The sequence below is a fragment of the Toxotes jaculatrix genome, chromosome 15 (genome assembly GCF_017976425.1).
Source record: "Toxotes jaculatrix isolate fToxJac2 chromosome 15, fToxJac2.pri, whole genome shotgun sequence".
NCBI lineage: Eukaryota > Metazoa > Chordata > Actinopteri > Toxotidae > Toxotes > Toxotes jaculatrix.
The window spans coordinates 9,281,172-9,295,248 of record NC_054408.1 but is presented as its reverse complement, the minus strand read 5'-3'; the positions used below and the strand labels follow the sequence as shown (position 1 = coordinate 9,295,248).

The following is a 14,077-nucleotide window of genomic DNA, read 5'->3' as shown; positions in this document are numbered from 1 at the left end:
ATGTGTGAAATTAACAGTCTAAAATATTTATAGTATGTACAAATACAAATATGGAGGAAATAATAGAACGTTAGAAATAGTGGTGAAAAAAATGAAGAAGGAAGGAAATTATCATAAATAATAAGGATGATAAGGGAAATGTTAAACTACGATGGCAAGTGCAGTCAGTGAGGACACATGGAAAGTGATTGCAAACAGAATCAATGCAAGCTTTATTCTTGTTGTTGGCACCTGTGAGGAGCAGAAAGAAAAGAGGTCTCACATCCTATGTAATGTGTCTATCATTAATTATACATGCAAATTTGATTCACGATGACTAATGATTTGTACAGTCACTATAAAACATGTCTCAGAAAGTGCTTCCAATAAGCTAAAATACGTGAGGCAGAAAGTGTTATCGAAGCTCTACTCTTAACCAACATGAGATGCGTCTGGGGGTGTTTTAAATTGAAGAGCATTTTTAGTTCATTGGACATTTGATAAATAGACTTTATTCTTAAGTTTGTGAGTAGAAGTGTAAATAAAGAACTTTAACTTCCACTTAAAGTGAGATTATATGATATTTGTAAGATAAAATCTTCTTACAAATGAAAAGGTAAATTCATTTGCAATAAATCACACCCTTGCGTATTTCCTTACACTCTTAACTTTAGTCACCACAGCCTCTCTTGGTTTGGTGCGACCAGTATCTTGTGGTGGATAATCATACCAAAGATTTGTATAGATTCTATCTAGTTGACTTTTATGTTACTAACTTAAGAGAATCTTGAAAAATGAAGGCAACTTCTATGAACCATTATCTTGTAACTATCTACATTTTTTTTAGCAGTTTGATAAATACGAGGCCAGGCTATTCTCAGATAAGTGAGCTCATGCTGCTATGTATTACTCATTTCTTTTTTTCATGCTGAGACAAACTAACTCAGGTAAACACAGTGAATACTTAACTGCATCTGCTTTGCCCACACTCAGGCAATACAACCACTGTAACATGCAAGTGAGGCAGATATTCAAATGGCACCAGGTAGAGACATTTGGTTATGAAAAGTGAGATGAAGAACAGAGTGGGATGTGTGGTTTTGTTGCAAGTGTGCATCAAAATATTGCATGACCTTTCAGCTGGGACATTTTGAATGCAGTTTGCATTCCTTTAACATTTCAGACTGTGGGAGGGTAGAATCTGTTTCGGTACTGAGGTTGGTGTTTGGTATTTACACTCACCCGCACTGACTCTATACATGCTATGAAATGTTACAGTATGTCCTTCATCTGAAACATGTTATAGTTGTTGTCTTTTAGTTGGTCTTAAAGTGGTCTCTCGTTGCAGGCCAGGCAGTCAAGGCACCTAAATGTGTCTTTGTCACTGGATATCAAGTATATGTTCTCAACTTGACTGCTTGACAGCTGCTGCTGAGTCTGAAAGAAGAAAAGAAGAAGGAAGCCACGCACAGTTCTCCTCTCATTACAGAAAATCAGAGGTATATAGTTTGGAGTATCAATTATAAGGACAGGTGTTTGGACACCTGACAGTGTAAATTGATGGTTTACAAACAATCCAGATGCAGGACTGGGTAATTATAGTATCATATCGGCTCTCCTAACTGTCACCTACAGCGCGCTCATGAAAAAAAACATGGCTTTGCTTTTCACTCACATAATGACTTGGAATACTTATTTGCAGTATATAATGTGAGGATTCACATGTGCATGTAGTCTTTGTCAACATATCATCTGGTTCCTCGCTCTTTAGGAACACTCACTGTTTTGTGTGCGTCTCTGCCTCAAACTGCTCTGCTCCCTCTGTGTCGAGAGGTAACCACCATCTTTTCTGTCCCACCTGTTAGTACCAGCAAATAATCTTTTTAATGAACAACACCTAAAAAATCATTATTATCACAGCATCCAAGTAGATATAAGTATCTGCTAGATAAAGTAGGGCTCCAATTAAAGAGCAATTGTGACTTTAATCAGTTTTTTAAGAGTTTAAGTTACAGACCCCATTTATAAAGACTTTATAAGTTATAACTTGTAGCTTTACTATTGGTTAATAAATAATTTACCAATGCTAGATCAGTTACAGCATAACCAATCAATAAGACCAACTTTTGGGTTGTTTGCAACTGCAGATATTTATAACTGCAGACAATGATGTTATATTACAAAGTGAGAAACCCATGAGCAGTACACTACACAACAGAATGGAACACAATACAACAGAACAGAATATGGTGCCTATGGCCAAACTGAATATCCAATTTTGTTGATTTTTGCAGTCAAAAGAGATACATAGAGTCCGTGCAGCAAACATACATTAGAATATGAGCTCTTGTTTTTTTTTATATTTCACAAACTTAAAAACTAGAAAAAAATTAAACAGTGCTTGTGGCAGGTGCAAAAATTTGGGCACTAGTACTTCATAACACCTGCTTTTGCAGACATGACAGCCTTCAGACCCTTTTTGTATCCAGCTAAGAGTCTTTCTATTCTTGATTGAGGAATTTTCACCCACTCGCCCTGCAGATCACTTCAAGTTTTGGGGTATTTTTAGCTCTGTCTTGCGCACACAGCATGTTAAAGATCTACCCACAGATTTTCAATGATGTTCAAGTCAGTGTGTGAAGGTCTGTCCAAAAGCTTCAGCTTATGTCTCTTGAAGTCAGTCACATGTTGCAATTAAATAATTGTTTGATTTTTTCGTTTAAAAAAGCAACAGGGTAGTAACATTGGAAGAAACAGAGCAGAGCACACAGAACGTAAAAGAACAATATTGAATAGAACACACCAGATTAAAGTAGAATAGGATAGGGCAAGGCAGGGCAGAGCAAACTAGAACAGAATCAAATAGAACAGAGCTGAATAGAATAATAGAACAGAAACTGTGATGAGCAGAGCACAATAGAATAGAGCAGAATGTGGTTTGCTCGGTAAACAATAAAAACAATCTGTCGTTCACCAGAAGCTTTCTGTTTCTGTTCCCGCTGAAGCCGCGCGCGCTGTCAGTCTCAGTCTCAGAGCAAGAGCGAGGCTGCCCGCGAGCAACAGCCCGGCAGAGGGAAACATCACGTGGTGACACATCTCTACGACTGACGTCACCGTCCCCATCTCCAAGCAACCCCTCCATCAGCACTCGCGTCACCGTGCGCCCGAGCCGCGCGGTTGCCGGGCAACCCGTGCCTTACGCTCGGGTCCGGCCTTGTCTTGCACCCAGCTCGGAGCTCTGACGCGGGTGTGACGTTAATAAGGTGGGTATCAATTTGTTATGGTGGCAGAGGGAGGAGGGGGGGGGGGGGGGGGGGGGGGGGGGGAGGAGTTCCCCTTGCGAGTGCCGAAGCCCTCTGCTGTGCATTCCGGCGGAGCGCACAGGAACACACCGGCCGCAGCTCAGTCCCGGCCCGAAAGACTTGTTGTCTAAACTCAAAAGTGAAGACGGGAGGAAAAAGTTGCTCCGCGCGTGTTTTCTACAGTTTTTCCTGTTTGTTGTGTTGTTGTTACGTCGCTCCGGTTGTGGAATGGTTTACGTTTCTTCAGAGAGCTGTCTGAACTGTGAGAGAAGGTGGTTTATGTCCGCTTTTTAAGGTAAGCCTAGACTTTTTACTTACATTTTACTAGTTAATAGCTCCTATACGGCAATTTTATTATTTTCTAACCCATCACAAAGCAACCCTTCGGTTTTAGTCAGTCCAGTTTCTCACCAATTTTACTTTCTATTCAGTGGTTTCTATTTAACCGTCAAAAAAGTACCTATATTTCGTAATTTAATTATGACAATAGAATTAACACATTAAGAAAACGTCTTAGTTTTTAAGTCTTCTTAGGACGGAAATAAGTATTTGTAAAATTATTATTAAAATTATTTTCTCTCGAAGAACGCTATATCACTATGAAGAATTTTTTTATAGCACATTTCTCACTCCAGGCGTATTCTTCCCGCTGAACTCAGTTGTTATACAAGAGGGTTTTCACACTGCTGCACCACATACACTGTATATGCATTTAGGCCCACATATACTGTAAACACCTATTGTCAGTTGATCTGAATAAAAGCGTCTACCAGGTGAATGTAATGTAAAAATGTAATATGCACTGTATCTGTGAATTTTCAGTAAAATAAGAATCTACGTAATATGCAGTCTGCAACCCTGCCTTTGCCTCTGCAGGTACTAGCCTTAATTTATCCCAGCACTGTAACTGCAGACTGTTGGTGCACAATGGTGATCATGTCAGAGAACAGCCGGGGGGCTCAGTCCAGTCCTGCCCAGGGAAGGCCACTGCAGGTCGGCTTCTATGAGATCATCCGCACCTTGGGGAAAGGAAACTTTGCAGTGGTGAAACTGGCCAGACATAAAGTCACCAAAACACAGGTCAGCAGCTCCTCTCTTTACAGTATGTATCTTTTGGATGCAAAGCTTCTATATCTGAAAATATTTTTTATTTACAAGCCAACAATTTTTCTGTGGTTTTTCAGGTGGCCATAAAGATCATTGATAAGACCAGGCTGAATCCCTCCAACCTCGAGAAAATTTACAGAGAAGTGCAGATTATGAAGCTGCTAAACCACCCTCATATCATCAAACTGTACCAGGTGTGTATTATCTTTCATCTTCTTGCAGCGTTGTTATTTGTCGTGCATGTGTTTGTTTGTGTGTGTGTGTGTGTGCAAAATGCTGTGTGTGTGGAGCGTTCAGCTTGTATCACATCCTCACTGTCACCAAACTCTGCTCTCTGTGCAGCCTGGTCTGCGACAGCTGTGTGTGCAGGGAGCTAGTCAGAACGCATGCATGAACCTGGGAGTAAAATGCAATGGCGTGGAAGCTTTGCAAAGTGGGAACAAATTTATTTGCCTCAGTAACAGTTTTGTGTTGCAGGGTATTGTTCCTCATTATTGTAGATGTGTGTATGCAGCAGTGCCATTATGTGTGGCAAAAATAAGGGGGCGTTTGTTATCTAGGTGGTTTGTAACAGCTTGTTTTGAGCTGCTGACTCTCAGACCACATTGAATCATAAGCACAGCACAACGGCATTAGTGCAATTCCTTTTGACCTCTGTCTGTATCTGTGTGTGTCTGCGTGTGTGTGTGTTACAGGTGGAGTGCAAGAATAATCATGGGTACCAGTCAGTGCTGAGAACAATGCATTTCTAAGATGTTTTCTGTTATATAATATTGGAGGTGATTGCAGAAATAAGGGAAACTCAACAGTCATGAGAGAGCTGGTTAAAGATTTGAACGCTAAGCCCAATTAGCATCTGTTAAAGCCAAGTGCAATGTGTCTGCGCGTCACGTGAAGGCTAACTCACAAAGCACTGCTTTACTTCTAATCAAATTGAAGACTTAGTGGAAAGAATCCGCTTCTTTCCCCTCAGCTGGCCTTATGAGTGTCGTGGCACACGTCTGGGAACAAACACACAAATGCACACTCACGCAAACAAGCAAAGCCCTTTCATTTTTTTTCCCTTTACTTTGGACTTTTTCTGCCCTTTGTTTAGCTCTGTAATGTTTTGCTACTTTTTAAGGATTACTTCATGTCCGGTTTTAAGCAGCTGAGCAGTGTTTACTGCAAAATTATGTCTGCCCCGCAAAAATAAGAGCATGACATTATTCCCTAATTAGTGTCCTATCATTCACAGTAGAACTGAATGATGAGAATCCAATATCAGAACATTGTAGAGCGGAAACAATTAGTCAATTAGTGCCAAAAAATTAACAACAAATTTTCCTCAACTATTTTTATAATTGTGTGGTGTTTTAATGGGTCTGTCAAGTAAAAATGCCAAACATTCCTGTCCTCCAGCTTCTCAGTTGTGAACATTTGCTGTGGCAGTAAACTAAACATCTTTGTGTTTAGTCTTGCTGGTCAGACAAAACAAGCAGTTAAAGATGTCGCCTTGGCCCTGAGGACACTGTGATGAATGCTTTTCACTGTTTAGCAATAAACAAGCAATAATGAAAGTAATCGTTATTTGTTGCAATTAGAAGATTATGAAATAGGCAAAACACTATGAAGGATTTATGGATCTCAGTATATAATGACAGAGAGAGAAGGTAAAGCAGAAGGTGTGTTTGTATTTGTTAGTTTTGTAGTCAAACATGGATGACCATCTGTCTGAGGTAATGCTAGTCAGATGCTTGGTGCTGGGTGATAGTAAACAACCTTTTGCACCACACTGCAGCCCCTGTTTCTCTCCTTCCTGTAAAAAAAAGGGAAGGACGGTGGCACAAGACCGTCTTGCAATCTAAGGCTTACATCCTCTCAGTGCTGGTACAGTTTTTTGGGGAGCCATCAGAGACCTCTGGTCTGATAAATCAGCCGCTGTTTCCATTCTCATTTTGGTCTCATGAGAACAAAATCTATCTTTCTCCTAATGTCAGGGATCACTGAAGCCTTTGCCTTTCTCTTCTTCTCATCCTCTCTTTGACCTTTATCAGTCACACTCCCCTCTCATTCGCTTAAATCCCACACTTTCATAAACTCTGCTGATCTACCACAAAGCCTAAATTTGTTCAAACCCACAGAAGTTTATTTTAAATTCTAGTGGAGATCACAAAATTTCCAAAGATAAAAAAAATGCCAGGCAGAAATTTGAGAAAATATGTATGAAATGATGCGTAAAACATCTAAAATACTTTCATTAGATGGAAAGGTGCAGCCATAAAAACATGATTATTTCACTCTGTGAGCATCATACAGCTTCAGTAACCTTAAAGCTACTTTAAGTCAAATAAAAGGGCAAAATATGGATGTTAAGGGGTTAATCTTCCTTCTGGAGGTGGGGGGTGTGGAGGGCTCTTTACGTGCAGTGCCTGTTCTTCAGGGCCATGACGTCAGCTGCACCTCAAGGTGACAGAGCCCCAGAGAGCTGCCCTATCTCACAGATAAAGACTACTCCCCGCTTGGAGGCATCTGCGTATTGAATCATTCTTTGCTTGGTTTTCTAAAGGGGCCGATGACTGAAAAGAATTAAGCTCCACCATTCAGTGGAATTTAGTGACATTTAATTCAGAGTTGGCCAGCAGCATTACCCAGTCAGGGCTTTGTCATCTGACGAAAATTGCTTTGTTGTGCAACCTTTTAGCTCAACTGTTCTGTCCCTGAGGGCTCTCCTGGGAAATGGAAGCTTTCTATGAGCTCCAGGAAAGGATTGGGAATTGAGTCCCTCCGGCCCACATAGTGCACCGGGACGATTGTCCTAACAGTGTTTTTGGTACATTAGACAGGACCAGCCCGTGTGAATCTGTCTCTCTGAAATAAAAATATGGGGATTAGCTTGAAATTCAACACTAGTATCATTTGCCAACTAAACAGCCTCAAGGAACACATTTCTAACCATTTGATATGTGTTCGTCTGTGTGTGTGAATGCTATGTATGTACTTCCCTTTTGGATTTGTGTGTACCGGTATGTGCATGGGGTTTTAGCAAACATGGTATAAATGCATGCAGGAAGTCACTGATGGCTGGCTTATGCAATAGGACATACCATGGAAAACCAGGCTGTTGGTGTTTTGTGCGAGTGGAACAAGTATGCAGAGAAGTATGAGATGGGGATTTTTGTGGTTAGAAAACATCTCATGCCCAGAACTGCCTGGACTGGGCTCCACTGAAGGACTTGGAACTGATTTTAAACTGAAAATGTTTTCTTCATCATCACAAGCTGCCCATGACCCAGTTGGTTTAAACTGTTTTGTTTTTTCTCTCCTTCCATCTCTTAGGTCATGGAGACCAAAGACATGCTGTACATTGTGACAGAGTATGCAAAGAATGGAGAGATGTTTGGTGAGTTCGGCATTCAAACTTACTTTTCTTTTCAGCTGTGAATATGACCCTAGGCTCAATCTGTTTGATCCCGATAGTCTGATAGATAGAACACCACAACATGTCTGTCTGAAACACAGACTAAAATATCCTCTTTCCCTGCAGACCACCTGACCTCAAATGGCCGTATGAGCGAAGATGAGGCACGTAAGAAGTTCTGGCAGATTCTTACGGCAGTGGACTACTGTCATCGACACCACATCGTTCACCGTGACCTAAAAACCGAGAACCTGTTGCTGGATGCCAACATGAATATCAAGCTGGCTGGTAGGTCTGCCACATCCCGTTTACTGTTACCATGGTTACCGGTTTGCTGGCAGGAGGGAGTTGTACGATGTGAGACGGCGTGTTAATTAATTTTTATTAGAAATCAATGTGGAGAATCTAACACCGTCTCTCTGCACCTCCCTGCTGTTTTGGTTTTCTTTTCAGTTTTTGCCTGAAGATAGTACTGCTTTGGGATTCCTAAATCGTTCTAATTAAACCATTGTTGTGCTGTCTCTCTGCTAATTAAGAGTGAATTATTCACTCATTTTACCAAGACTAATATCAACCAGAGGAAATGAATTTAGCACACAACACACACTCTTACATAAAGAAATATTATGGCTTAACTCTCAGGGCAGAGCAAGACAGCTAGTCTTTTGTGTGAGAGCGGATATGTTAACATTAGCTCAATATGATCTAGTCTTTAAACGTCTGTGAACGTCATGATGACAGATTACATAAGACACCGTGGTTAAAGGAAGGAAACACATCTGCGTCCCAGTGCCCCGAGCTCCTCACGCTGGAATGTAGTAAAAACAACCAAGTTTAAATAACAAAACTGTTGTGTATCTCTGACTGTGTCTTGTAGACTTTGGATTTGGCAACTTCTACAATGCAGGGGAGCCTCTGTCTACATGGTGTGGCAGCCCGCCTTATGCTGCCCCTGAAGTGTTTGAAGGGAAGGAGTACGAGGGGCCTCAGCTGGACATTTGGGTAAGCTTGTACAAAGAAAAGATAGACACCATGATTCAAAGAGTAAGCATGGACATTTGAAAAACATTGCCAACATTCTCCTTTTTGCTATTTTCTTCACAGAGCCTCGGTGTGGTACTTTATGTTCTCGTCTGCGGCTCTCTTCCGTTTGACGGACCCAGCCTTCCAGTTCTCAGACAGAGAGTCACAGAGGGGCGATTCAGAATCCCTTTCTTCATGTCCCAAGGTATCCATTACCCTGACATCTAATTATGATAATTACTGCTACCAATTACCAATTCTGTTTAAGTGCAAATTGATCTCAAACCAAGACTCATTTGTTGTTTACGTTCACCAGACTGTGAAAACCTGATCCGTAAGATGCTGGTGGTGGACCCGGCCAAGAGGATTACCATGGCCCAGATCAAGCAGCACCGCTGGATGCTGGCAGATCCAACAGCCGCCCACCAGACCCTCAGCCATTCCCTCACAGAGTACAACTCAAACCTGGGCGACTACAGTGAACCTGTCCTGGGCATCATGAACACACTGGGCATCGACCGCCAGAGGACTATCGAGGTGAGTGAACCAGAAACAAAGTTTGGTATTTTATGAAATGTTGTAGTCACAGTAAAATCACATTGTTTACAGTTTTAGGAGACTTGGATCTTGAGGTGAGTAGGTGGGCATCACAATAAGAGGTTTACTATCCCTGTGATACCAGTCAGACTCCCCATGTATCCCCTCATGCTTCAAAGCTTATCACTCAGTTTGTTGGGAGAATTAGCATTCTGTTTTCAAAAGCAGAAACCTTTCCTTGCTCTGTTGTCATCAAAGAGATTATATTTAGATTCCACCTGACTTTAACTGAAAGAAGAACATAGACTTGAAGAGCTGAAGAAAGCTATAAAAAGAAGAAGAGATGGATATAAACTGGCATTAAGAGCTACAGATGGTCGCAAATCCACTAATCTACTGTCTTCCATCCTTTTCCTCAGTCTCTGCAGAGCAGCAGCTACAATCACTTCTCTGCTATTTACTATCTTCTGCTGGAGAGAGTCAGAGAGCATCGCAATCAGCAGCTGAGCCGCCAGTGTGGAACCTGGAGCCAGAGACCCAGGAGCACCTCCGACTCCACCGGCCCAGAGGTGAGCACTCCAGCTGGCTGTATCAAGCTCAAACTAGTCCTGATACAATCTGCGTCCTCTAGCTGAAGTCTAAAAATCTGTGTGCTTTCTGCTTGCTTCTAGGTGATTATGGAGTCCACCGACAGCTTTAGAACTACAGCATTTTCAATTCCAGCCAAAAATACTCCTCCTGTGTACCCGGAGATGGAGTGTGATCAAGGTGGATTGTTCCAGGTAAACATGTTTGATAAAATTAGATAGCATTCAGCAGCTCAGAGGTTAGGAGACTTCACCCTCCACCCTGATGCAAATCCATGTATCCCATGTATTTCCTGCTAGTCAGTGGCTAACAGTCTTCCTTCTTCTGTTTCAGCGTGTGGTGTTTCCAGTGGAGGCCAGCCTGAACAGATTGCTCTGGAATCGCTCCATTTCACCCAACAGCCTCCTGGAGACAAGCATCAGTGAAGAGGTGCGACCCAGAGACCTGGAGGAGGAGGAGGCAACGCAAACTCTCAGGCCCCTACTCCCTCCCACCACCACATCCCGCAGACACACTCTGGCTGAGGTGTCCGCCCGTTTGCACCAGTGCAACCCTCCATGTTAGTATAACAAACATGTAAAAAGCACACATTAATCCTCCTTAATCCTCAGCCTGTATGAATCTAATTTCTTCTCTTTTCTTTTTCTGTAGGTATTGTGGTCAGTCCCTCTGATGGTGCCTCCTCTGACAGCTGTCTGAAGTCCTCTTCCAGTCCTGCACCTTCTTTGCAGGCTGTGGGTGAGATGTCAACGCTTCTGGCCTCTGGGGCTGAAGGTGGAGCTCTGCTGCCGACTGGAGCTCCTCTGGCCCTCTCTTCTCACCTCCTTCCTCAGGCCCAGGGAAGCCTGCCCTCTGCAAGCTTCCAAGAGGGTCGCAGAGCCTCTGACACCTCCCTCACACAAGGTACAGGAGCAGGATTGTGAGATAAAGCATCATTTCTTATTTTTCTCACATCTAGTGTGTCACAGTAAAGAATCAAAGTTTGTTTTTACTGTGTAACACTTCCCCATGCCTTTCTACAGGCCTCAAAGCTTTCCGACAGCAGTTGAGGAAAAGCACACGCACTAAAGGGCTTCTGGGATTAAACAAGATCAAGGGTCTGACGAGGCAGGTTGTCCCTCCGCCTTCCTGTAACCGTGGCAGCCGAGGGTCACTTGGTCCAGCCCTGTCTGAGCACCGCAGCATGCTGGAGGAGGTGCTGCACCAGCAAAGGTGAGACACACTTAGCATAGAAGCAAAGAACTAACTGCAGTGGTGGATGCAGGGGATCCACATGTGGATGCAGAGTCTGACTTTCTGTCTCTGTTTTCTAGGATGCTGCAGATCCAGCATCAGCTGCAGCCTCAGGTCCAGGCATCTCAGACAGGACCTACCCAGAATCCCTTGCTCTTTCTGACCCAGCAGCAATCATCCTCTCCTCCACCCACTACCGTATTTGCTTCCTCCTCCATGTTTGACACGCCCACCCCCTCCGCCCTGCCTCCTCAGCAAGCTTCAGTGGGTCTACAGCACGGTCCCTGGCAACAAATCCCCGAGTCCTCCTCCTCTGGCTGCTCCTCCTCCTCCTCCTCCTGCTACTCCTCTTCATTGTCCCCCGTGGCCTCTGCTGCTTACCTTCTCGAGGCTCATCTGCACATCAGCCAACAACCCCAACCTCACCCCCACACTGGCCTCCAGCCCCAGTCTGCAACACAAGGCACCTTCCCCATCCTGTCCAGACCAGCAGTGTGGAGCTTGGGCGCGGCGTCCAGCACAGATCCTGACATGCAGGAGTTGGGTCTGGCTGGGCAGCAGCAGATTAGTAGCTGTGTTATGGTGAAGTAAAACATCAGCCATGTTCAAGAGCAACAATTGCTCTCTCTCGGTGGAGGATGCTCGGAGCAAAAACGACTTGATTTTGAGCCCAGAAAAAAAAAAGAGAGCAGAAGTGAGGAGAAAGAACAAAAAGCAGATGCAAGCGACAAACTTACACTTTATTTAACAACATGGGGTATACATGTTGTACACACGTGTGTATGTTGTGTGTATGCGTTTGATATTATATAAGCTAAAGACTAAGCAATAACCAAACTCTGGATGAGGTGTTAAATCCTCATCGGACAGACAGAGAAGCAATAATAGACTGAAAGACTCTCATTCACCTCCCTGATGGACTCACTTGAATGAAATGAGAGCTAACATTAGCCGATACAATACGTCTCACATGTTTTCCTGAAAACAGACAGGCTCCATCTTCCTTATTCTTTTTTTTAGTCATCTTTTGTGTCATTTCCTGTTCTTGATGTTTTCCACTTGACTGGACAGAAGACCAAAATTCTTTCTTTCTCTTTTTTTTTCATTTTTCCCACTTCGTTCATCTTTCTAAAGAGACATTTCTCTGTAGCAGTGCAACAAACATGCAGTATAGTGCCCTAAGCTTACAAACGTCCACTGAAGAAGTCGATTATCGTTTGTATTGAAACTGTGATTTGTTTTTCCCGTGCTGTGCTGCTGGTTTGTTTTGTTTTTTTGCAGTTTTTTTTTTTTTTTTTTTTTTTTAGATTACTATAGCTACGCAAATGCTGCTTTTACCTCAAGCTGCAAAAAGACTGCTACATCCTCATCATCCAAAACTGAAAGAAGAGAGTGTCTCGCTGATTGAGTAAAGCACAACAGGTACATCAGTCAGCCTGGTAGCACCTTACATGTGTGGATACATCGATCTGTATTCCCTTCATTTGATAAGCACCTTCTTGTTAGATGCTTTTACTACCTCCTTAGGCAAGGATTTGGAAACAGAAAAACAAGAATATTAGAGGAATGACACTTTTAGCATGGACAGAACAAAGAAGTGGGAACAGTGCAATATTTCACATTGAAATACAAAGGACAGACAAGGCTAGGATGGTTAAACTGTACATGCATATTTGCCTGAGGCTTTTTTGTTCTTACTTTTAACTTTTCTGTTTGACCTTGCTGTGCTGGCTAGCTGACTAGTAAGGGTACTAGTTATGTAACATAATAACATGATACTGTAGAAACTGAGTGGAAAGACTGAAGGCATTTCAAAATGCTGTTCCTGCACACAGCATTCTTGTAGATCTTTAACCGAAAGGAAAAATTTGGGTTTTACCAAAGAGTGAACAGCACAGGAGATGGGTGATCTATCACAGATACACTACTGAAACCTTTCACTTTGAATGCTGTCTCAAAATGTAGCATGGTGGTTAGCTAGCATATTCACATGAACTCCTTAGCTTTTGCTGTGAGAAAAAAAACTCTCGCTGCCACCAAACTTTAAAGCTACACATGTTTAAAATCTCTAGCTGTTACTATCAGGAGGACCATGGTGGTATTCATTTTTGTACTTTTCTAGAAAAGAAGAAGGAAAAAAAATCAGAACATAGCAATACCATATTGTGCTGGAAGTTGAACCTTCTTCAGTTGTTGTATCAAGTGGCTAGAAATAGGTAGAAATTACCTGCAACAAGCTGATTTATTTGTGCAGACGACATATTAGAAAACTGTAAGAGATGTGTAATGTTGGAGGTTTAGTTAGTTCTCTCATATCTGTGAAACATCTTGTAGAGGATCAGTGTTTTTCCAAACCTGGTTATACGTTGGAAACATGCAGTATTGATATTTTTACCCGACAATTTTTAGTTGATTGCACTCATTACCAACACTTGTGCCTTTCTTTGAACAAACCCGCAGTCAGAGGTCTCCATCTCTGATCACTACAGTGAAGTAATTAAAATGGGTGGCTCTGTTATTGGTTGTTCACTCCGAAGCCCCTTTTGATAGCTTCTTCGACCTTTGAGCTTGCTGTGTAAACAGAAGCAACAGTTGCACTTTATTCATATTTCTTATTACCTTTTTTTTGTTTCTCATGATGAAAAAAATTCACAAAACTATTGAAACACTAAGTATCTAGATGCAAATCTCTAAAATGACCCTTTTGATAAACTTTGGATAATAAGAAGTATTTCATGTTTTTTTTTTCATTGTTATCCTTTATTTGTTACTGTATGAGCTTTGTCATGTCTGTGTGTGTCTGTGTGGATGTGTGAGTGTATGGAGAGGAGGAACAGAAAGAGAAAGGAGAGAGAATGCTAGTTCAAGAAAGATTGTTTATTTATGTGGCTATTTATTTAAATAAAGT

At 42.2% G+C, this 14,077-nt stretch overlaps 1 protein-coding gene across 2 annotated transcripts; it reads left to right on the top strand.

Moving 5' to 3' along the window:
• Positions 1 to 3,331: 3,331 nt before the first annotated feature.
• sik1 (salt-inducible kinase 1) lies at positions 3,332 to 14,077 on the top strand. Of its 2 annotated transcripts, none has more exons than XM_041056924.1 (14): positions 3,332 to 3,576; positions 4,195 to 4,361; positions 4,466 to 4,582; positions 7,707 to 7,770; positions 7,915 to 8,076; positions 8,666 to 8,790; positions 8,893 to 9,016; positions 9,128 to 9,348; positions 9,768 to 9,917; positions 10,020 to 10,130; positions 10,270 to 10,495; positions 10,588 to 10,839; positions 10,959 to 11,148; positions 11,250 to 14,077. In XM_041056924.1, exons 2-14 carry the CDS (start codon positions 4,209 to 4,211, stop codon positions 11,758 to 11,760), a joined length of 2,406 nt encoding a protein of 801 aa, XP_040912858.1. In that variant the 5' UTR covers positions 3,332 to 3,576; positions 4,195 to 4,208; the 3' UTR covers positions 11,761 to 14,077. The 2 variants fall into 2 exon arrangements, with proteins under 2 accessions (XP_040912858.1, XP_040912857.1); XM_041056923.1 differs by having other exon boundaries at positions 4,158 to 4,361.

Bases quoted from the DNA above. Each gene is read 5' to 3' on its own strand.
- sik1 (XM_041056924.1), top strand. From the start codon at position 4,209: ATGGTGATCATGTCAGAGAACAGCCGGGGGGCTCAGTCCAGTCCTGCC. The intron at 7,771-7,914 runs GTGAGTTCGGCA...CTTTCCCTGCAG, and splicing joins AAAGAATGGAGAGATGTTTG to ACCACCTGACCTCAAATGGC. The intron at 9,017-9,127 runs GTATCCATTACC...TACGTTCACCAG, and splicing joins CCCTTTCTTCATGTCCCAAG to ACTGTGAAAACCTGATCCGT.